Below are 24,655 nucleotides of genomic sequence, written 5' to 3' on the forward strand. Positions count from 1 at the left end.
ACTTTGTTTTCAGAGAAAGAGAAAATAACAATTTTCTGAATGTTAGCTGTTTCAAATCTTGCTCTTATGCATAAACAGCAATCTAGGCAAACGAGAATTCAGTTTAAATGCTGAGACCTGCATATTGTTATAGTTGTCTTTGTACTCATTGAAGCGTTAGATGAAACCTAATTTTTTAAAATTAAGACTTTGTTGGGATCAGTTTTAGGTTCACAGCAAAACTGAGGAGAAGGTACAGAGATTTCCCATATGCCTACACAGCCTAGCCTCCTCCACTGTCACCAGCCCCCCAGAGTGGTACATCTGGTACAACTGATGAACCTATTGTGATATATCATAATCATCCAAAGTTCATTGAAACCTAAGTTTAAGTTCCTGATCCGGAAGTAGAATATCAGTTTTCGCAGCAGCGTATCAACTCAAGAATGCTAAAATGATGCGTTACAGGATTTTCGTCTTTGGTGACTGAATTCTTCCATCTTTCTGGGTTTGTATATTGTGGTCCATGGGATAAAAGCTATTAGGAAAAACAGTGAAACACAATCAGTGGTACTGTAACCAAGTAAAATTTGTTCCTGGCTCTAATTGATTCAGAGAGAGAGACTATCTGACCGTGATTTACGCTCTTAATTTGGAAAGAAAAAACTTTCAACTTAAGGAGATAAGATGTGGTAGATGAGTTGCCACTTGCACAGATTTTGGGACAGTAGCTTCCAACCTTGGCTGCATGTTAGAATTGCCTGGAGAGCTTTTCCAAATTCCAGGGCCCAGATTGCATCCTGGGCCAATTACATTAGAATCCTGGGGGGTGTGGGGGGCGTGGGGAGCGCAGGATGTTTTTTAAAGTTCATTCTAACGTGCAGCCAAGGTTGAGAACCATTGTTAGAGAAAGTCGTGAACGTCAGGAGAGACTTTATCTTGAGTATCATGGAGACTTTATTTAGGCTTTTCACACTGTTTTAAGGCTTTGGGTGAGATTTTTCAGGCTTAGGAGCATAATTCCTATTTACAGCTGTACTTGAGAATACATGTGATTTTCATAAAAAATAAATGTACTATAAATTGCCTTTTAGGAGCCTTCTTTCAAAATTTCCTATTAAAATGTTAATAGTCACTTTTATTTATTCATTGACTTAAATCACTGAAACCACTAGTTTATTTATAAATCCATTTTATGGCATTTATACATTTTTAGGATTTTTAAGGGTAATTTCTTGTAACACATACATCTTATTTATTGTGTAACATGAGAGAGAAAGAGCTTAGGAATTCCTAAAATGGATCCTTGATTTTGAAAGTTAGAAATGGTACCATATCTTTTAGGCAAGCAGAGTAATCAGTTAACATCATGCTGTTTATGAATACTATCAAATAGTGTTTTTCTATTTTTGTAAAGTACGTTTCTGTGGGATTGAGAAACTACGTGTTAGGAAATTTGGGGGAACAAAGTCTTACTATTTCATAATGAGAATATTTAATTACAAAACATAATATTTTTGACCTTCAACTGTGTTTGCCAATCACTTATCTGAAAGACTCAGAAAAGCATTTGAACATCCTGGTGTCGCCATATCAAAACTGGAGACCATGGCAAGCACTGCCATTTCTTTTAGTGTCCTCAGATCAGACCAGAGGAAACAGAACTACCCTCATGTTCTGAGTTGGCCGTGGAGAATTGTGTTAGAATACGATGAATCAGTGATTCTGAAATATTGATTATTTCTAAAAGTGCTTTTCTCAGATATGTCCCTGAGTTATACATTGTATTTTAAAAGTTATAATGGTTTTCCCAAGAAAAATTATCCATTTGTTAATATCTCACATTGATTAATCCTCAGCTAATAATCAGAAAAATTATGGTTGTTCACTTTTTAAAATATGTAAATTAAGGTTTATGTTTTGTCATAACAGAATAGAAAATTTTAGGTGAAACCAGATGTTTCTTTTTGGTCACATTGTTTTGGTAGGACCAGATGGATCATACTTCTTCAGATCATCATCCAAACAGAAAAAGAAAGGTAGCAGATACTGAATTTTGTAGTGTGTCTGTTTTTATTAAGTAACTTTAATGCTGCAAAAGCAAAAATAGAATATATTGGAATAATATCATAGTGATATAATATAAGGCATATTTATATTTTCATGTAAGCATTAAGATAAATGTAAATGAAAAGTCATTACTTGTATCAAAGTTTAAAAAAATTCTATGTGTTAACATTCTTAGTCTGTATATGTGCTTTATATTTTTGTACTTGCTCTGCTTTTATGTTCAGCAGAACTTTTCAACTTCTGTTGTTTTAGGAAACTCTAAAAGTTTCTATACTACCTGAAAGAAACAGGTTTGTATTTGGGAAAAACAAAATGGTTATTAGGAAAGCTAAGGTGTGTGTGTGAGACAGAGAGAGAAAGAGATAGAGACAGAGAGACAGAATTTTACTACTGTAGGAGTCTTGAAGTTTGATCTTATTTCTTTAACCCTTGTATTTTACAATAAGGGTGCTGAGATCCAGAGTTTTGCCAAGTTCAATCTCCTACTTAATGACAGAGCCCAAGTAAGAATCAAAACTCTTCTGGTTCCCACTTAGAGCTCTTTTTCACCATAGCATGCTGCTTTAGAAAAAATAGGGCAACTGCAAAGTTACAAATAATCAAGTTGCTTGATTAGAAAGCAGCAAATACAAAATATTGCCTTCACATATTTTATTTTGGTTTTGCAGCATTTTACAAAAGAAAAACAAAGGTTGCTTTTTGCTTTTTCAATAGTTGGTGCAGAAACTCTCTACCTAACTTTCTTATTTTTTCTAACAGCTTATATCTACAATTCTGAGTATCACATTTGTGTGTTCTGTAGATGTGTGAAAATTGTTAAAGTTTAATGGCAGTGAGTATGATTGACTCTCCTTTAACACTCTCCATGGTGTGGATGTGGTGAAACATGTTCCTTGCAGTGTTTATTATTTTAATACTGTAGTCTAACTCATATAATACAGCATCTGTGACAGTATCTGCAGTTCCATTTTGTTCTCAGTGCATTAAAAGATGAAATTTACAAGCCAGTTTTTATCTTTTTGCCAAAGAAGAGGTCCCTGATTAATAAAATCTTTACACAAAATAACTTTTTCTTACAACATTAATAATCTTGTTAACCTTTGGGATTCAGAACACTTACGTTGGGTCAAATTGTTCTTGCATATAATGTAAGCTTTCTCATGACTTTTTCATTTAATGTGAACGATGAGTATTTTCAGATACACCACACAGTGGTGACTTATACTACTGTACTACTGTACTTATATATGAGATAGACTAGTTTTAGAGATGGCCACGAGACACTGATATATGAACATCAGCCCACTCATGGGTAAATAATGGCTTTTTCAACTTCTTTTCCAGAACAAAGGAAGAATTATGCACGGGATAGTGTCAGCAGCGTGTCAGATATATCCCAATACCATGTTGAAGTAAGATGCTTTGATGTTTGCTAACTTTAGAATGAAGCTTGAGGGACATAAAAATTGGTAGTAAAATCAGAGTTATGTTTTATTTCATTTCTATGATGTTGTAAATTGTGTTGACATGTTTTCTTTCAGATTTTTATAAAGCAGATGTTAAATATAGAAGTATCTTGTTAATCTGTTTTCATAGAGAATAAATTAAAATGATAACTAGTCATTTATCATTGTCAGCCTTATTTTGGTTAAAAACAGACCAAGGCTTCTATTTTGTATTATGGAATCTTCTTGAAATAAGCCTTGACAGTTTCAGTGGATGGTTTAGTTTTACTTTTAGTTTTGTCTAAAGTCATTACTAGTTCTGTTTAAGCAATGGTTTCTTTTTTTTAGTTTTTCCTCTATTGCTGTCTTTTAAGATATTTGCTCTTAATTGGAATCTACTTGGGTGGACATTTGCTTATTATAATGGAAAATATTTAAGTAGGAAGTAATTTTTAAATTGCTCTTATTTTCAAGTTTCTACCTCCTCGAGCATGCTTAATTACATTTAAACAGTTTTGTTTCAGTAGAGTGAAAAGTTGGACAGTTGTTACAGACTAGAATTGCTGTTGCTGCTGTCAATTACCAATGTCTGTAGTTTTCAAGCTGCCTTGTAGATTGCCTTCTATTGTTCAGCATTTAAATAACCAAAATGGAATAAAATGGATTAAATAAAGAGAATGTTATTTAATCTGTTTAGAGTTTGTTTTTGTCACGTTTATGTAGTTCCACAAGGCTCAGTATTAAACATATTTAGATATTTTATGATTCAAGGCATCATTTCCTCTATTCCAACAAAAACCTGTTTGACCTTATTATCCCAATAAGGTAACCATGAAGTTCTAGAGTACTTTGTATTTGTCTCTCCCCTCTCTACTAGCTGACTTCAGTTAGTTTAACTTGCTATTTTTTTGGAAAATGTTTAATAAGGGACCGTGTGTATTATGTTTTTTCTTTTTGCCAATCATAAGCACTTGACTACCTTTGTTCTGGATCGGAAAGATGCTATGATAACTGTTGACGATGGGATAAGGAAGCTGAAATTGCTTGATGCCAAGGGCAAAGTTTGGACTCAAGATATGATTCTTCAAGTGGACGAGAGAGCTGTGAGCCTGATTGATTTAGAATCAAAGGCAAGTTGGAAATATTTATACTATTTTATTTTCAAGAAAGTCCACAAATATTTATGTTTACCATTAGATCAGGTTGTTTGAAAATGGGTAAAAATTTAGCAACGTAAAATATTCTTGTCAGTCATTTTGAAGAAAAAATGTCATACTGTATGTACTTTATGCATGTGAAATCATGTTTTAAACTAGAGATAGAGGAATACAATGTTTTTTTAACCATGTATGATGAGATGGAAGAATTGAGGAAAAAATGCATCATGCTAAAATAAGGCCCCTGGGGACTTCCCTGGTGGCACAGTGGTTAAGAATCCACCTGCCAATGCAGGGGACACGGGTTCGATCCCTGGCCTGGGAAGATCCCGCAGGCTGCAGAGCAACTAAGCCCCGTGCACCACAACTACTGAGCCTGTGATCTAGAGCCCACGTGCTGCAACTACTGAGCCTGCGTGCCACAACTACTGAAGCCCGTGCGTCTAGAACCCATGCTCCGCAACAATAGAGGCCACTGCAATAAGCCCGCACACCGCAACGAAGAGTAGCCCCCACTCGCCGCAACTAGAGAAAGCCCATGCGCAGCATTGAGGACCCAATGCAGCCAAAAATAAATAAATAAAAATAAATTAATTAAAAAAAGAGAAACAATTGCACTGATACCAAAAAAATAAAATAAAATAAGGCCCCTGTAGGGCACTATTCTTTTTTTTTTTTTTTTTTTTTTGCGGTACACGGGCCTCTCACTGTTGTGGCCTCTCCCGTTGCGGAGCACAGGCTCCGGACGCGCAGGCTCAGCGGCCATGGCTCACGGGCCCAGCCGCTCCGCGGCATGTGGGATCTTTCCGGACCGGGGCACGAACCCGTGTGCCCTGCATCAGCAGGCGGACTCTCAACCACTGTGCCACCAGGGAAGCCCTGTAGGGCACTATTCTTTATGACACATATTAATTACATGCTATGTCAAACCATATCCCAGTGATATGGTTTGAACCCCAGTGAGTGAACTAGGATAAAAAGGTTTGTGTGTATGTACATTAACTTCCACCAGGCCAACACTGGGCACCTTTCTTTTACACAGCTACTCAGGTAAGATGCTGGAGCTCTTAAAAAAGGCCTTCTCTGAGCTCCGTCATCTAATAGGCATTTGAGTTGCTAAGATAAAGACAACAACTCTTTGTTGTCTGATAGGAGTTGGGGTAAAATTTGCTCTTTCTTTCATCTCATTCATTGAATTCTGTGAGAGAATAGCAACTAAGAGCTTCTCTAATCCTCATAGTTTCAAGTAATTGTAGAGGAGAGATATTTAATTTGCTTTTGCAAAGAAAGAAAAGTTATTATCTCTCTAGTATGGCTCATAAATTTCATTCTAATTTAATGGAACCTGCATTTTTTGTTTCACCTTTTCTGGGTCCCAGGGAGTCAGGACTTAGAATAAATTTATGGTGTGATGTCCATGTGCTGTCTGTAATAAAAGTTGTTATTTTTTATGTTCTAGTTATCAGGGATATTGTATTTTGTTTACTTAAAAACCCCCACAATTTCTCCTGTCAATTCCATCATGACACCACTCGCTACTTGTGTAAGGCCATTAGTGTTAGGATAAGCACCTTAAATATATCTCATTAAATAATATTCACTTTCACAAGACCAAATATCTTAATCATTTTGAAGAATGTATTTTTTAGTAAGATTGTTCTGACCATGCTGTTTGACATTTTTGGCTGGAAAAACTTACATAGTGAATTTTTTCATCTGAGATTCAGTGAAATAAAAAGTGTACAAATGATGTGTTATTCTCATCTCAGTCTAACATTTGTGATCACTGAAGGTAGAAACTAAGAGTATGACTGTACAGTGTTCAAGTAAAATAAACAAACAAAAAAACCCAAAACTACATAGCCACAGGGAAAAGAATACCAGGTAATATGGTGAATAACTGTGGAAAGAGGCCTCAGTTTACCTATTTTGCTCTTAAAGGCATCATCTCTAGCCCGTAATCTTAGGAAATCAGTAATGCTAATTTCAGTATTTCTTCTGTTTATTAAGAACACAACTACATTCCTTTGTTAAATATTTCCATTTTTGTTGCTCTTTCTCCCACCCACCAGGCTTGTTATCTTTGCTGCCTACTTGTACCTAATCATCCTCCAAATTTACCGTGTTTACTAGCATCCATTGTCAGTGTGATTTGCATACTTTAAAAATTATTGGTAGGATGCCTAGAGCTCTTTGTGGGATGGATTTTATATAGGTAATGAAAAATAAGGCAAGTTATATTTTTACTTTGTAGAATGAACTGGAGAATTTTCCTTTGAACACAATCCAACACTGCCAGGCTGTGATGCACTCCTGTAACTATGATTCAGTTCTTGCCCTCGTGTGCAAAGAGTCAACTCAGAACAAGCCCGATCTTCATCTTTTCCAGTGTGATGAGATTAAGGTAAAAGAAGGGTGAATTTTCTTTCCCTTTAAGCACATGTTCCAGCAGCTTTTGATTATCTACTTCAATCACATGGCTAGTAGGTACTAGATTTTTAGTTTCTTAGGATTTTGTAAGGAAAACAAATACCTCGGTATCTTCCCTAGGGTTTCCAGGCTAAGTAAATAAAGAGGAGATAGAATAGTATTAAAAGAAAGAAATCAGATGCATTCTGTTTATTAAAACAAAGGTGTGGATAATACATTAAATTCTTCACTGAGGGACTTTGACTTATAATTAAAGATTGATTCTTCAAAAATCATTCTTCATGGACAATAAATAATCATGTCATCCTATTTTATTCTGCACTAATCACATAGCATGGATTATTGCAATGAAACACTTGGACATTTTCCATGATATCGACCTAAGGTTCACTGTTTAATTATGTGACTGGAATAACTCCTCAAGATATGTAATCCCCTATTGATAATGTGAAAATAGTTGAGCATAGTTACCAGTAATAATATGCCATATGCTGAAGATTTGTATTTCAAAGTACACTGTACTTTTCAAATGATTATAACTTGTGATGCTTTATTGGACATTAGAATTTATCTTCAAACTTGAATCTTTATTTCATGAGTTGATTTCTCTAAAAGGGAAATCATTTTTGGTTGAGTTGATTGGTGCTTCGCCAAAGCAGTGTTTTATCACTGTGACTGCATATTATAACATATACAGGCAGTTTTTATCTTATAAAGAAATGCCGGGAGATTAGCATGAAGTGTCACTTGATCTTTTCTGTAATTCTTTGACCTTAAAATATGTTAGGTAAATTAAGATTGACTATGAATTGTGTATTTTATAATTTTCTTTTAATTTCAATTTATGTCATAAATGATTTTCTAAAAATCGTACTTGAAAAGAATTGTGGCAGTAGATAATTTGTATACGTAATGTTCATCAAACTTTTATATAGTGCCTTTTGAAAGTCATAAAGCGTATTAAGAATTTTGCAAGGTTAGATTTATTAAATCAGTAAGGATTAAGATGAATATTTTGCTCTGAAAATATAGTGAAATTTAATTCAAACATTTTAAAAACAGAGAACTATGCTAAAACATTTTCAATCTGGTGTTTGCTTCAGCGCTCTAAAATCCCTCCCTGGAAACTAAGAGTTATTGGGCTGAGTGAAGTTTCTGGATTTCAGATTTGAGGATAAAAGGTTTGCTTTATTTGATAGGGCATGATGATATTGATGGGTCCAAAACAGATTTACTGAATGCTGTTTTGTCCTTATTAAAAGTCAAGGACCACCACACAGCTATATGCATTTACCCATTGGTGCACATATGAGATGGATTTTTTTTCTTGCCCCATTAAAAATATAAATCCAATGAAATATGTGGTTTCTTTTATATGGGCCGTCTTGCAACATCAGTTCTGTGTTTTAAAGTTTCTTTATCAGGGGACTTTACACAAAACTCCTGCTCACCTCTGTAGTAAATTTTTTCTTAGAAATATGATGGCCAACCCCACACTCTGCCCATAGGAAGTTCAGGATTCCTAGGCATCTTCAGTTTTATTTTCCCACATAATAGAAAGCCTTTGAAATGACGTTTGTAATGTCTTCCTAAAACGAGGATGTTCTTATGGAAGTGAAGCCCGACTAGGATGCATTAGCACTCTCGTTTAATAGCCGTGTGACCTAGGCCAAGTCATCATATAAGTATTCCTCAGTTTTATTAATTATAAAACAAGAAGAGCAGATTATATGATCTTTAAGTATCCTTTCAGTTCTAAAATTTTATGATTACCTGGACTTATGGTAAAAGAGTATAATATGTATGTATGTATGTGTGCATATATGTATTTGAGAAAAACATCCGTAATTACAGAGAACAAGCAGGCACAAAATAGAAGATAAATACATCCCAGCAAGAACCTAATATACAGTAATAATCACTGGCTAAATAAACTTCAGAACCAAACAAAATAAATTTCTTAGCTGCTAATCTCTTATTGGTTCCCAAGAAAACCAAATTAAACGTTCAAGGGTTATTGTTGGAAAAGGATCGGAAAGGTCAAACCATTTAGAGAAAGTTAATTTTTATGAATGTGCAATGACAAAATAAAGGGGTTATCACAAAGGTTACAACCTAGTGTTGGGGTCCACCCCGTGACAATGTGGGTTCGTCTTAAACTGGGAGTAGCGCTGCTGCAACTGAGTGGTTTCCACCAGTTAATGGGGGCCCAGTGGATGGGGAGAACGGGGGAGAGGAGGGATGCTGCTCCACATGCTGGTACTTCTGATTCCTTCACTTCTTCCCAGGCATAGCTATTGACCCATTACATTTTCAGCATGTGTTTATACTTTCAGCATATGCAAATCCTTTTTCTCTTTGCCTTTATGCAAGTATAGCTTTAAAAAAAAAAAAACTAAAGGAATCTGGATTAAATAATCTTTAAAAATTCCTTCAGTTTTCCAATCCTCTCATTACAAAGTTCACTTAAAAAAACTGGAAGTGTTATGTTTCGAAAGCAGATTTAAAAAAAATAAAATGGCTTCTTTGCATCAAGACATTTTTGTTTTGGACAGGGAACATAATCCCTTTTTCTGTTTTAACCTACATATCAAGACAAAAAAAAATCCATAAGCCCCCAGGTAACTTGTCTTTCATTGCAGGCAAACCTAATTAGTGAAGATATTGAAAGTGCAATCAGCGACAGTAAAGGAGGGAAACAGAAGAGGCGGCCTGATGTCCTGAGGTAAAAACATTAAAAGAAATTAAGGGCTAGAATTGGTGTGTTTTTAAGTCTTTTTTTTCCTCTAAAAATGAAAAAATATATATTTTCAGTGAAGGTATATTATTATATTTTGCAGATTACAACCTGTAATCTCAACTCATTTGCTCTCGCAAGTTTGTCGGTATATGTGTGTGTGCCTTTTCTCTCCGTGATTCTGGTCTTTCTCTGATACGGCTCCTTCTACTTGTGTTGTCACAGAGACCCATGAACCAATGTGTGGCATTTTAAGGCAAGGTAGCCAAAGGGACTATAAACAGATGTTAGGTCTCTAGTTGGTTAACAGCCTTTGCAAATCATAGGAGACCCAGAAAAAATGTTAAACCTGGTTTTCAGCTGATTTGAAAATGTTCTATATTTTTATATTTCATATACATTTATAAATATACATAACATGGCATGGTTAGGAAATCCTTGTTTTTCTACCCCTTGACATAGTTCTTCTTGAGGTTGAAGAACTAATACCATAAAATTGAGAGAATTGATATATTGTAGAAATAGAGATGGTAAAAATTCAGTTTGTTTTCATCTGTTTTTAGGATGATTTCCAAAGCAGACCCTGGTATACCGCCTCCACCCAGAGCTCCCGCCCCTGTGCCACCTGGGACTGTGACCCAGGTGGATGTTAGAAGTCGGGTGGCAGCCTGGTCCGCATTGGCAGCTGACCAAGGGGACTGTGAGTATTTCCAGGGATTGGTGCTTATTTATCATTTACTTTGAGTTGTGACCTAGTTCTTGTTTTCAAAATCTGATGCTGATTTCTGAGCTGAAACTTGAGGTTAGTTTTGTAAAAATAAATCTTTCTTAAAGGAAAGTGAAGCCTTGGGCACTGTAAAATTATTGTCTCTGAGAGTTCAGACCAGTCTTAATAAATATGGTGTTAGGAGTAGACTCTTTTCTTTCTAAAGCAGTCAAAGAGAGGAAGTTTGACTCAACTAACAATTAAAAGAATGGTAATATTATATATACCAAACAGGAGACGATCAATATTTTCTTAAGATAATACTTCAAGTTCTTTCCATTATTATTATCTTACCACTGTCCTCTTTTGGACAAACTGTTTGTGGTTACAAGGACAGGATGTCAGGGCAGGGGTAGGGTGACGGAAAAGGGCTAAAATGCATTCACCATCGGGTAAACTTGCCCAATGGACCCTATGTCTGTACCATCATTTTACCATGACATTCTTCTTTAAAAACAAATAATCATGGCAAAGAACATAGTGTAACCTTTTATCTGACAGAATGTTTTACTAAGTCTGAAATTTTTATAACTGGAAAATGCCTTAAAATATGTTTGGTCCAATCTCTTCATTTTAAGGGTGAATAAATTGTGATCCAGTGGGTCTGAATTTGATGGAGACCATAGCCTCATTCTTTTGCCTCCTAGTTCAATGTGATTTCTTAAATCTCTTATCCTTTATCTAATAAAGCATTATTCATGAGACTCTAACAGTGTAGTTAACCTACGGAACTTGATTACCAAAATGAGTGATACTGGACTGTACTTTGAGTCTGGAGAGCCAAAATCTGGGCTCTGGAGCAAGACAGGGACCTACCTGTGCGACCTTGTGAAGTTATGCCTTACTTGCAGAATGGGGATAATAATTCCTATGTTGCTGTGAGTCTGAAAGCAAATAATGTCTATAATAGTACCTGGAACAGTATAGCAGACATTCATTTTTGCCAAATTGAGTTCATTTTATTTTATCAATTGCTTTCCATTTTATTTAGATTCCCATGTTCTTAAAGTTATTTTCACTTTACATATAAACCCAGCTACCGAACAGATGAAAGAAAGAAATCTTTGAAGCATCCGCTTTTCAAAAATAAAGTAACAGAATTATTATTTACTGTAATGTTATAGCAGTTTCTGTCGTTAGGAATTATATACATTTCTATCAATCCACTTTGTATTTACAATTTTATGTTTAAAAACTAAACGGGAGTTTACAGTGTTTTCTACTTCTTGTGTACTTACAATATTTTTGCTATTGTTACTATTTTGTAGAGGGGATGTAGGTTTTATTTTGAGAGAAGTCAAAATGGTTTTTCTTGGAGTTGAGGAAGGATAAGACATCTTAAGTTTTCAGACATTCTGAATAAACCTGTAAAAACATCTGTAAAACCTAATATAATGTACAACAAAAAAAATTTATTCCCGGGAGTTTCTGAGCCCTCATTAGATTTTGTCTGAAATACTCTGTGCAGTCTCACCTATTTAAATTACAGTTAGATAAGGTTTTCAGAACTTCTGGTTTACTACCAGGTCAAACAGAACACACCACTTACCACATGAGGTTCTGTCCAGCGTGCAGGCTCCAGGCCAGTGGAAAACCCTCCAAGAGGAGTATCCCTCTGGTCCCTCTGAAGGCTCCAGCTGACTCAGGCTGGACAACTCCTTCTTTGGACCCTTAACGTAGCTCTACCCCTGACTCCAGAATAGACCTCTGTAGAATAGTGGCAGTGGGATGCTAGTAGCGCCGCAGATTATGAAAAATCCGAGAAATACCGCATCTCTCTCACTGTGCCGTCTGAATGATATTTGGGGACCTACTGGAGTTCCTGATAGCTGTAGTTCAGCTTCAACTTACTGCCCTCTGGAGTGCACTAAAACCAAGACAGCAGCTAACTGTGTGTAAAGCAGCAGCTAACTGGCAAGATTTCATATGTTGAAATTTCACCGATTAAGTTTCATAAGACTGAGCGATTTCTTCCTTTTTTTGGCAAGTATTCCATTTAAGGGTAAAGTTAGGCATAGAGGAGGCATAGCAGTTTTCAGTATTTTTTGCAGTTCTCTGTATTGAACATTGAGAGTCATGATGATCCATCTTGAGTTGTATTTCCATTAGTGATGATACAGTTTTTCTGTTTCATCCATCCATTTTTCTTTCATTTCATCTACTGAGAAGTCTTTGAATGAGTATCTGTGTTTAGTGGAAGTGTTAACTGACCTGTACCAGGACGGAGTTCATGATAATGATCATGATTAACATCATGGTCTAGCCAACTGAGCTAATGCAAGACTTTGGTTTTGTTTTTTTTTTTTTTTTTTGCGGTACACGGGCCTCTCACTGTTGTGGCCTCTCCCGTTGCGGAGCACAGGCTCCGGAGGCGCAGGCGGGCCCAGCCGCTCCGCGGCATGTGGGATCTTCCTGGACCAGGGCACGAACCCGTCCCCTGCATCGGCAGGCGGACTCTCAACCACTGCACCACCAGGGAAGCCCAAGACTTTGGTTCTTTAATTTGCAAATTCTTGTAGGTATTTCTACTTATAAAGTTTATGGCTTAACATGATAATGAACCCAACATTGTGGGTTTTAAGCTTAATTAGACTACAATTTTAGAAGCACTTTACTATCAGAACCCCCAAAGCTTTACTGTTGTCATGATGTTAGATGGTATGAAAATTAGGAGCTTTAGAACTTAGAACTTAGTCGGTCCATTTTAAGAAGTAGGTGCTTAGCCGCACGCATGGCCGGGACAGCTGTGTCCGGTGGTAGAAGCAGCTTAAGTGGCTGAGCCACAGCCCTCGCCGCCTCCTCATAATTCCTGGCTTTTCACAGGCAGATAAATGCCAGCTGAGTCGGAGCCGGTGCTCGGACATGACGAGCGGGGGCTTGGAGAGGAAATGAGATAGTCCTCCCATGGGGATGCTCCTGGGACAGACCCCTGGATGTGCTTTTCCATCTGTCCTTACAGCAAGCCCGGGAAATGTAGACAGTCGGCTGCTCTGTCCTTTTGGAGGCCTCGGAAGCTCCGGGCCGCACTTAAGCAGCTGATCCTCCTGATCGCCTAACCCAGGTGTTGCCCCTTGTCACCGGCAGGGCCGCATAAACCCAAAGTGGGAGAGAGGAAAACAACCCATTTGGGGCATGTTCTGTGAGAAGCCACCTGGTCAGCAAGCAGTGGGAAGGAGAGAAAAGACGGCTTGGGCCTGGTCCCCGGGACCTTGGAGTGCCAGTGGTGGGAAACACGGCCAGGACCTCGTGGATTTCTATTTTTTTTCTTGTGTAGGAATTAAAGGGTACTAAGTTAGGGTTGGTTCCACTGGCAGCTGACTTTGGAAAGAGAGAGAATAGAGGGGAAATTACAGTGTAAATCAGTCCCATACAAATGGAAAGCCAGTACTGCAGCCCTGCCAAGTGTGGTAGCAAGGATGCACGTCAGAGGTGATGGGCACAGCTTTGACTTTTGTACCCAGTGGAGGTGTTTCCTTTTGCAAATGATGCTCTTTTCTAGCCAGTTTGCATGTTTGATCATCTATATTGGTATCACTTAAGCAACAGGTTGAAAGATACATGATTCTCTTTTCTTTAGTTGAGAAACAAAGGAATTATTATCAGCAGGAAGAAACACCTGAGGTGATGGCAGCCCGCATTGACAGAGATGTGGTAAGTGAAATAGTCATCTTTATATCTTTGGCTTTTTTTTTTTAAAGGAAAAATTATTAACAGGGAAAATTAAGTTGATTTCAATAAAGGTATTTTGTGGAAACCATATTTTCTCTTTCCAGTGGTGGTTAGGCCCTTTGAATAATTTTTTTAAACTATTTTTGCCTTTACGCCAATATTTAATTAGTAGACTAAGGCTGTGATAGAACTAGACTATCAACTGGTTTGCAGAGGAATTTAAGCTGAATCATCAAGATTTGAGGGGTTTTTCTTTTCTCATAGTTTGTAACCCATGATTGAAATGTCTTCTAAATTTGTCTTCCTGGCATTTACTCTAAAATATTTTATAATGCCCGAAAGATAAAAGTTTTGTGGCATTTCTTAAGGGTAGATAAGTACATTTTAATGCTTTCTAAAGGATAAGTCTGTATTTGTTTTTATTTCTCCATAGTAATTTCCTTGAAGAATGACAATGTCCTGTGACATAATCATAAAATATGACATCAGCATAATTACTTTTTATACTCTACTTATGTTCTCAGCTTATTTGGAAACAAATATTTAGAGGAATTTGAAGTTTGGAATTTAATTTTTACATCACAGTATTACTTGTTAATACTTAAAACTTTATTTAATACTTAAAAGCTTATTTAACCTCAGTTTTTACTCTTTAGTTAAAAGAATGTCAAGTTTCACACCTAAAAGAGAAAGTCAAGTAAGACTATAGTATGTATAATATAATATGTATAATATAATATACAATATAGTATAATCAAAGTTGATCTCATGATCTCTGAAAGCATAGTGCATCATTAATTCTGTTTTACCCAGAAGAAATGCTTATTAATGCCTATTATTGCAGATTATCTATGTGTTTATTTATCGTAACACTCTAGAGCCCTTTAATTCCATGAAATAACATTGTCAGTGCTTTACTGGAAAATTTATTAGAAAAACAGAAATGCTCAGTGCTGTTCTAACAAACTGTTTCTTGGAAATTTTTCCCCTAACTTTATGTGGGCGAACACAATGAAAAAATCAGAGTAATTGAAAATAATTAATAATCTGACTAGATATTGTGAATGCTTTCTTTATGGTATTGAAAATAGAACAAAATTAAGCTAAAGAAAAATGTAAATGTTAGACTTTAGCCACAGGTATATTTAGTTCAAAACTTTTTCTTAGAATTAGTGATAAACCTGAAATTTGCATGTGGGAGGTGTTCCTTTTTCTTTTCTTTCTTTCTTTTTTTTTTTAACTTTCTGATTTTCCTTCACAGTGTACAGCTAAGGCAAAAAATAGTTTTCTTTTGTTTTATATTTTATTCTGTAATTTCTAATTCCAGCAAATCTTAAACCACATTTTGGATGACATTGAATTTTTTATCACGAAACTCCAAAAAGCAGCTGAAGCATTTTCTGAGCTTTCTAAAAGGAAGAAAACTAAGAAAGGTAAAAAGAAAGGACCAGGAGGTAAGTTGGATTTTCTTAACCTTCTAAAGACCATTCAGAATGCCAGTGCTAGGCAGAGTTTCTGCCCTTCTGAGTTGTTCAATAAGACTCCATTGAGCAGGGACCAAGGTCCCTTTTCTGGTTTTGAGATAGCACCAGTGATGTAGGCAGAGATTAAGATGAGCCTGGGGAAGAGTCCATTCGGTCCCAAGTTGGCTACAGTAAAGAAAGACTCTAGGACACTTTACCTAAATTACAGAGACTCTGAGATTCAGTAGTGACCATCTGTCTATAGTTTTCATTAGTCATTATAAAAGTAATGTCTGTTAAAGAAAGTCATAGCACCATTCTTCCCATATTTGAATTTATTTAATTGTAAATATAGAACCTCATTATTTTGTTAAATAAAAGGATTGACTTTTCTCATTAAAATAGTTTAAAATGTTATTGAATTTTAATTTCTTATCACAAAACACCAAACAGTACATTCGGGTCACCTACAAGCAGTTTTTAAGTATGCTGTGGTTCAGCTATTTAAAATGACCTCAAAATGTATAAAATTGTAATTATGGAACAAAATGGTATAGATTGAAATATATAAGGGAATAGTAAATAAATATTCCTTTTATTTCACATGACTTCCAAATCTTTCTCTAGCTCTGTCTATATCATTAGCATGTGACCTGTAGACTTGTTTTCTAGATGGATGGATATGGATATACCTCACCTCCATACATTCTGAAATCAAGTATTACTGCTTTCTGATGTCTCAAACCACTTACTCCTCTTGTACTGTTTACGAAGGGTATACTGTCTTCTTGGCCATCCAGATTCAAAGCCATAGATTTTTTTATGAGTCCATTCTCTAGCTTATAACCAACATTGATTTTATTTTTTCGGTCCCTTGTACCCAATTTTTTCCTTTTTCATTTTCATAACTAGCACTGCTTCAAGCTGCCTTATTTTTTACCCAGCTTTCTAAGCAACCCTCAAGGCTTTAGTCTTCCATTCTATGAGGACAGTCTTCTTAAAGCTCGAAGTTGGTCACTTCATTCTTCTGCTGGAAAGCATGTTAATCCCATGTTCTACTGATATAAGTCAAACTCTGGCGGTTGAGGTCTGGCAGTCAAGGTCATTCACAATCTAACCTTGATCTGCTTTTCCATTCTCATGTTTCTTTGCTTTTATGTTTGTTGTTTCATGTACATGCAATTTCCTTTTTCCATGTTTTTGCTAATGCTGTTTTTATCCAACCATGATGTTTTTCTTACCAAATTGCCCTGGAACAAACTTTTCAAATCCCATCTTAAAAGCTGCTTTCCCCATGAAACATCTTTAAGAATACATTTCCCCATCTGTAGTCTCTTTTTAAGCTCTCAGTTGACATATCTCCGTTACTTATCTGATTCATGTCTTCTATAGATTTTAAGGCCTTTAAGAGTAACTTATACTCCTGTATAGCCTTCACTGTGATAAGCACAATGATTGGTACATAGAAGGGCTACAATATAAATTTATGGAATTGATGAGTAATCTGATAGTGTCTAAGGGTAGAGGAATCCATTTCAAATGTTGGATCACCTTAAGTTGTTGCAGTCAGACTATGAGATGTGGGAGGGTAACTAGGTAGCATGATATCTGATGTGATCATCAAATTTTACAAACATAAATGTGTTTTTAAATTTTTTTCATTGAATAAGTTTTCTTGGAACTCTGCTCTCATCTACCCCTCCTCCCATTTATTTCTTTAGAGGGTGTTTTAACACTGAGGGCAAAACCTCCACCTCCTGACTTATTTATTGACTGTTTCCAAAAGTTTAAACATGGATTTAACCTTCTGGTAAGTGAAATTTATTTATATACGATTAAGAGAAACAAACGGAAGAGACCAAAGTCTAGCCAGGATGTACCTGATCAAATTAAGAGATTAAATTGTTGTTATAGACTTTTTTTTGTATGTGTGTTTTGATTTGCCTTTCATTAGAAGAGCAGATTGCAAAAATCTGTATATCTAAGAGATTTAATCAGAAAAGAATGACTCCAGTCTTTTAAAATGAAATTCTCCTAATCTAACTCACGCTTGCTAATTAAGATGCAAAAGAGTGAAACTAGTAGTAAAAACCTCTTCTCTGAGTCTATGTTGAACCTTTTTGAATGTCTGCCTTTGTCTCGATTACATCATAGTAATAGGCTTGCCTGATTTTTTAATGTTACAGGCCAAATTGAAGTCTCACATCCAGAATCCTAGTGCTGCAGATTTGGTTCACTTTTTATTTACTCCATTAAATATGGTAAGATTTTATTAATTTAAGAAAGTAATTATTCTTAGCATGTTTTCAACCCCACGTGTCTGTCTAGATTATCTAGACAGTTTTTCTTCCTTGCCTTGCATGGGTACTATTTCTTTTGCCATCTACTGTGGACACTGAGTATGTGAAATTTGAGAGTTGAAAAGAACCTTAGAAATCATCTAGTCCAAACACCTGATTTTATAGCTGAGGAAACTGATGTCTCTGATAGAGCTAGGGAAATGAAAAGAAATAAAGACTTATTGGATACTAGTGTTTCAGTATATACTAGTATGTAATATAAATGGCTTGAACAATATAGAAAATTTTCTCTTTCTCACAAAATAAGCTAGGTGTGAGGAGTCCAATGCTGGATGGATGTCTTTGCTCTGTGAAGTCACTCAGAGGTCCAGATTTCTTTCAGTGAGGTGTTCCTCCATCTCCTGAGCTATCTCTGATTCAATCACTTATTCATTCATTCATTCATTTTTTCAACAAATATTAACTGAGAGCCTGCTATGTGCTTGGCACAGGAACAAAACACATAAATTCTTATCAGGACTTATGTTGTAGTGTGGAGGGGCAATCAATAACCTAAATAATATATAAATAATTCACCCAAACTAAATGCTATGTGGAAAAATACAGCAGAGAAGGAGAACAGGGAGTGCTGTGTGTGTGTGTGTGTGTGTGTGTGTGTGTGTGTGTGTGTGTGTGTTGTGGAGTATTACACTTTTTGAGTAGGGTTGGTTAAGGGAACGACTTACTGAGAAGGTATCATTTGAGTAAATGAAGTGAGGAATGAGTCATGTGGGTTTCTGAAGGAAGAGAATTCCAGACAGAGAACAGCTAATGCAGATGCACTGAGATGGTAACATACAAGTCATGTTCTTGGAAGAAATAGGTACCGTGACTTGAATAGAATGAGGGGGGAGATCTCAACTAGAGGGAGATGAGGTCAGCAAACAGGAGGACATATCTTATTGGTCTTTATAGGTGATTGTGAAACCTTTGACACTTTGGGAGGGGTTTCAGCTGAAAAGGATTGCTCTGGCTGCAATGTTTAGAAATTTGAGGGAAGAAGGGACTGAACTGGCTATGGAAATAATCCAGATGGGAGATTATGTTGTTTGGACCACATAACATTGGAGGTGGTGAGATTTCATTCTGGTTTTTTTTTTTTAATTTTTTATTTTATTTATTTACTTTCTTAATTTTTTTCTCTTTTTTTGTGGCTGTGTTGGGTCTTCACTGCTGTGTGTGCACTTTCTCTAGCTGCGGCAAGTGGGGGCTACTCTTTGTTGCAGTGCATGGGCTTCTCATTGCAGTGGCTTCTCTTGTTGCAGAGCACGGGCCCTAGAGCATGTGGGCTTCAGTAGTTGTGACACATGGGCTCAGTGGTTGTGGCTCACAGTCTCTAGAGAGCAGGCTCAGTAGTTGTGGCGCACGGACTTAGTTGCTCCGCGGCATGTGGGATCTTCCCGGACAAGGGATTGAACCCGTGTCCCCTGCATTGGCAGGTGGATTCTTAACCACTGTGCCACCAGGGAAGTCCCTCATTCTGGTTATTAAACAGAAGCAACACGATTTGCTGGTAGGTTGGAAGTGTTGTGTGAGAGTCCAGGATATCTCCAAAGTTTTGGCTTAAGACTGGAAGGATGGACTAATTATTAACTGAAATGGGGAAGACTGTGGGTAAGGCAGGTTTGGACCAGAAGGTAAGGAATTCCCTTCAGACAGTGTCAAAAGTGACTTATATCCAGATGGAGAAATTTGCATTGGTAGTTGAATGTATGAATTTGGAGCTCAGTGGAGAAATCAGGCCTAGAGTTATAAATCCTCTGCATGCAAAGCCAAGAAATTGGATGATGTCACCAAGGGAGTGATGATAAATAAAGAAGAACAAGGGCTGATGGAGCCTTAGGTAATTTCAGTGATTGGAGAGTGAGAAGAACCAGCAAAGAAGAGTGAGAAGAAGCAGGAAGTCAGGAGAAGCAAAACAGGAATATCATGGTAGGTATTCTGTAAGCCAAACGAAGAAACTGTTTCCAAGAGGAGGAATTGAGATACTCTGTCAGGCATTTCTATGGTGGAAGCTGACTTACCTCCCTGTCCTTGTAACAGTAGTACAAAGGCAAAGAATTGTCTTTAAGGAGGTGACTCCAAACTTAGACAATTTCTGCTATTATCCGGTTGGCGGGAGCTCCCTCATATGGCCATCCCTAACACCAAAGGCATGTAGTCTCCACCAGAGTGGCTATGTGTCCATCTAAAATGTAGGGGCTTCTCTTTCTAGAAGGGAGAAGAAGAGAATGGATACTAGGGGGACAATTATCAGTCTTTGGGAGGCCCATATGTGCCAGGTCTAGTGATATGTACATAATACAGATTTTCCCCTGGAAAACTCCCTTCTTGCACATGTGTTTTTTTACATAAGGTATAATTTTTGAAGGTAACAAAATGGTGCATTGGGAACAATTCCTTCTGTGAAGGAGCTGGATGTTTCCATGAGTTTGTCCAGCAAAAGGTTATACCACTTGTCTCATAGGCCAGGATCCAAGATACACATTTTCATTTTCTAGATTTTCAGTACCCAGGTATGTTCTTTTCTTATACGTTTAATGAAATAGGTGCAGTAATATACTTCCCTTCCCATTTTCTATTTCTTATATTTGCAAACGATCTAATAGTGGTTTTTCCAAGCTAACATATACCACCATCTTCTCCACAGGACAGCTGGGAGAATTAGCTGAAATAACATTTGAGTGCAAAAAGAAAAGTGCTGGGATTTGGGAAAAGCTTGGCAACAGAAAGCAGACGGAACAGCTGTTGGCCTTACACACTGACAGATTCCAAAAGAGACTGGGCTACAAGTCACCCTTTTCTACAATTCCACAAGACCACAAATTTGATAGGTCATTCCTCCTTTTGTGGAGAGGGCAAGTGAGAGAGGAATGGAAAGAAGGCAGAATCTCTTTCTTTTAAATACTTCTCGGAGGACAGAGTTTCCTATTTGATGGGCCAAGACAGGAATGTGTGGAGTGGTTTTTTGTTTGTTTGTTTGTTTGTTTGTTTTTTTGCGGTACGCGGGCCTCTCACTGTTGTGGCCTCTCCCGTTGCGGAGCACAGGCTCCGGACGCGCAGGCTCAGTGGCCATGGCTCACAGGCCCAGCCGCTCCGTGGCATGTGGGATCTTCCCGGACCGGGGCACGAACCCGTGTCCCCTGCATCAGCAGGTGCACTCTCAACCACTGCGCCACCAGGGAAGCCCATGTGGAGTGATTGCTTTGTAGAACAATAATAGCAGCAATGATAATTGTTAGTAGTGTGATTATTTCCATGATTTTTTTTAAAGGCTAAGAATGGTAACTGTGAAGCAGATAAATTTCACTAATTTGATTTAGAGCATATGAAGACCATGGTCATTGAGTTCTTTAATCTTTATAAAAAATGGAGCAAATTCAAGCATTTCTCATAGGTTTTGCTTGATTATCAGAAAAAAACGAGACAAAGAATCCAAGTATCAAAAAGGGATAAATCTCATCCTTCTTTCCCCAAGGGTAACTAGACAAGACCTGAAGTAGAATATGAAATGAATATTGCTTACAAACATAGGAAAGTACGTAACCTTATCAGCATGTCAGAACTGGGTGATAAGCAATTGGAAGGTGAAAGTCCGAGCCTACATCAATAATTTATGAATGCTTCCGCACGTTGTTGCTATAAATAGAGTATCCGATTTCTACTTGTTTAGTTATTGTTGAATAATTGTTGCTTTTTAAGCTCTTTTAAAAATTAGATCAAGGCCATCCATATGAAATAAAGTGATGCTAGCTCAATAACAAAATTTTTATTCTTTATTCTTCAACACATTTGATACTATCTTAGTTTGTTAGGAAGTATTGTTTATAAAGCAGTTTTTGCCACCTCATCTCATTCCTTTCACAAGTCTTTCACAGATCATAAGTAGATATCTAGACATTACACAGAATAGAACTATAAAATAGTGGGACTGGTTTCCCTAACACACAAAAATTAGTCTTTGTGATCAGGCTATGTATCTGAAAACACTGCTTTATTTTATATTTTCTTTTCTCAAAAATGACTCCTTATTAATGGTCTCCCAAACATAGTACTTCTTTTGCTTCTTTTAATGTTCTGTCTGCGGAGTCCCAGACATTTCACTTGGACAAGAGAGATGGAAAGGAACATTAATTCAGGGCCTGCTACCAGTCAGACAAAATTTAGTGGCTTTAAACCTTGAGTGTCCCTCCCTGTATCCTCAGCATCTCCACGCAAGCGTACCCACAGCACACACGCAGGCATGTGTGCCTACTTACATTCTTCAGAAGGAACTATGGCCCATAGCCTTTTATTTACTTTCCTTTGTTCCATTCCCTATTCCCACTGTTAAACCAAAGATCTTTAATATTTCTTTACTTCTTTACTATCCCTCTCAGTTATTCCTGCCTATTTATTAGAGCTTATAGGGCTTGGACGTTAAAAAAAAAAAAATCACTATGCCAGGCTTTCAGGGTAGGTTTTGTTCTCAAATAAGGGTCTACCCACCTCCTTTATCCTTCATCTTTTCTTTCACTTAATTCTCATTCATTCCCCTAACCCTGTGTCTTCTGCAGTTCAAAGTCAGATAAGTTTTGGTCCAAGCTCTCAAGGGAGGAGAACTGAAAAATAAGGCCCAAGTTACAATGGCATGTGTAGCTGATATGCATGCTTGAGGACCCCAGGGTGCCTCAGAGTTACACTGTGGGGTTAAGAAGGGCTTCTCAGAAGAGGTGATACCCGAGGAGAGTTCTATTTAAAATGATGGGGAAGGGCCTTCTGGGGGCTGGGACACAGCATGTGCGAAGACAGAGAGGAATAAAACAGCATAGCAGACTCAGCACACCTGGATGACTGGAGAGAAATTGACTCTTGGTCAGGAGCCATTCAAAAAAAAAATCCCTTTATTCTTGTGCCATATCTCTGGGAAGGTGAGATTTTTATAAAAGGGCTCTGGTTCCTGCTCCAGGAGATTACCATTCCTTAACCAGGAAATAGCCCCCGAGTAATAATATTGGAGCAGCGTTCAGACATCTACTTATCATCATTTTGCTTATCAGAGAGTTGCACCTGTTTATTTGTTTTTGCTAATCATTAAGTTATCTCTTTTAAATCAGGGCAATTTCCTAGAATTAAATTCTGGGAAGAAATACCCTAGATTCGGAGGACCACTTCTCATCTTTTCTCTCACCTTTCTCTCTGGATCCTTTATTTTTGTATGTCTTTATAGGCACAGCCATAGACTTAACTCGAGCCTTGCTTCTCCCTAAAGTACTCATTTCTGGAACCATATTGTTCAAGTTTGACATAATAGATTTTCCAGTAGAAATACATATATATTTTTTTAAGGCAGCGATCGTTAAACCAGCTGACTTAGAATTCTCTGGATAGCCATTAGTACTTTCCAGGCAACGTACAGTCCTATGAAGCCAATAGATAGATCCTGTGAAAGTTGTTAAACTATTAACTTTTCATTTTAGATGATTAGGCACCATTGGGCTGGAAAGACTGCTCTGGATGAAGATTTAATTTGAGTATATAAAAGCTGCTTGTTTTTATCATGGGTTTTTTAATCTACACATTTTGAAAATGTACAAATAATCATCATCTTCTTGCTAAAAAATGATTTGTTGCCATTTTAGGTTGTGCAGGCCACAGGAGGTCCTGAACTAGCCAGTTCAGTACTCAGCCCCCTACTGACTAAGGACACAATCGATTTCTTGAGTTACACTGTCAACGTCGATGAGAGGCAGCTGTGGGTGTCATTGGGAGACTCGTGGATGAAATCCAGGTAAACATATATATGAGTCTAGCATCGAATACCTATAATACTTTAAGTATTGTTCTTTGTCTAGTACATGAATCTAGCGAGAGATTTATTCAACCTTCTGTGTATGAAGGAGTAGGTGTTGTAGATGGAAAAGGCTAAACCCTTAAAAAGCTGGAGGTCTAGTGGAGAACATAGAAGTGTGCAGTGTAAGATACGATGAGTACCAGGGGTGACTCATAAATAAACTGCTGTCAATTGGCAAGGTGGAGCCGTCAGGAAGAGGGTTTAGAGAGGAGGGTGCTTAGCTTTCAAAGAAGAGCTGGCATTTAAAATCAACAGATAATAACACTAGGAGGTATACGTGTATAAACAAGGGTGTACATACAGTGTTTGCTAGGCACTCTTCCATGCACTTTACATAGGTTCCATTTTTATGCTATTTTACGGGTGAGGCAACTGAGGCAAAGACAGGCTAAGTAATTTGCCCAAGGCCACACAACTCGTAAGCGACAGACCTGGGATTTGAATCCAGGCAACCTGGCCCTGAAATAGATGTTTGTAATTATTTTGCTCAGCTGCCTTTCAGCAGGATGAGTAGGATTTCCACAAATACGTAGCAGGGAAAGGGCCTGCTCAGTAGAGAGAGCAGCATGACTGAAGCCATGAAGCAAAAAGTCAAGAGAATGGAGCGTGAATGTGGGTTTAGCCGGAGTATAGACTTTGGGTAGTGGGGGATTGTGGGGAATGGGGAACAGAGGAATAGTGATGAATGAGGTGTACAGAAATGAGCAGGGCTGGGTTCAGGCTCCCAGTGCCACGCTAAGGAGCTGGAGTACGGTTCTGTAGGCTGC

General features: G+C 37.4%; 1 protein-coding gene across 3 annotated transcripts in view; it reads left to right on the forward strand.

The window, feature by feature from the left end:
• Window positions 1–24,655, forward strand: part of EPS8 (epidermal growth factor receptor pathway substrate 8) — a 190,090-nt gene that overhangs the window by 127,937 nt on the left and 37,498 nt on the right. For all 3 annotated transcript variants that reach the window (XM_060166800.1, XM_060166799.1, XM_060166801.1), the window contains 10 exons: window positions 3,394–3,461; window positions 4,463–4,624; window positions 6,906–7,055; window positions 9,724–9,806; window positions 10,382–10,518; window positions 14,162–14,235; window positions 15,581–15,707; window positions 17,438–17,526; window positions 17,903–17,977; window positions 23,677–23,825. In XM_060166800.1, coding sequence (XP_060022783.1) covers window positions 3,394–3,461; window positions 4,463–4,624; window positions 6,906–7,055; window positions 9,724–9,806; window positions 10,382–10,518; window positions 14,162–14,235; window positions 15,581–15,707; window positions 17,438–17,526; window positions 17,903–17,977; window positions 23,677–23,825 — 1,114 coding nt within the window. The remainder of the gene's footprint in view (window positions 1–3,393; window positions 3,462–4,462; window positions 4,625–6,905; window positions 7,056–9,723; window positions 9,807–10,381; window positions 10,519–14,161; window positions 14,236–15,580; window positions 15,708–17,437; window positions 17,527–17,902; window positions 17,978–23,676; window positions 23,826–24,655) is intronic.

This window comes from Lagenorhynchus albirostris, chromosome 11, assembly GCF_949774975.1.
Source record: "Lagenorhynchus albirostris chromosome 11, mLagAlb1.1, whole genome shotgun sequence".
Lineage (NCBI taxonomy): Eukaryota > Metazoa > Chordata > Mammalia > Artiodactyla > Delphinidae > Lagenorhynchus > Lagenorhynchus albirostris.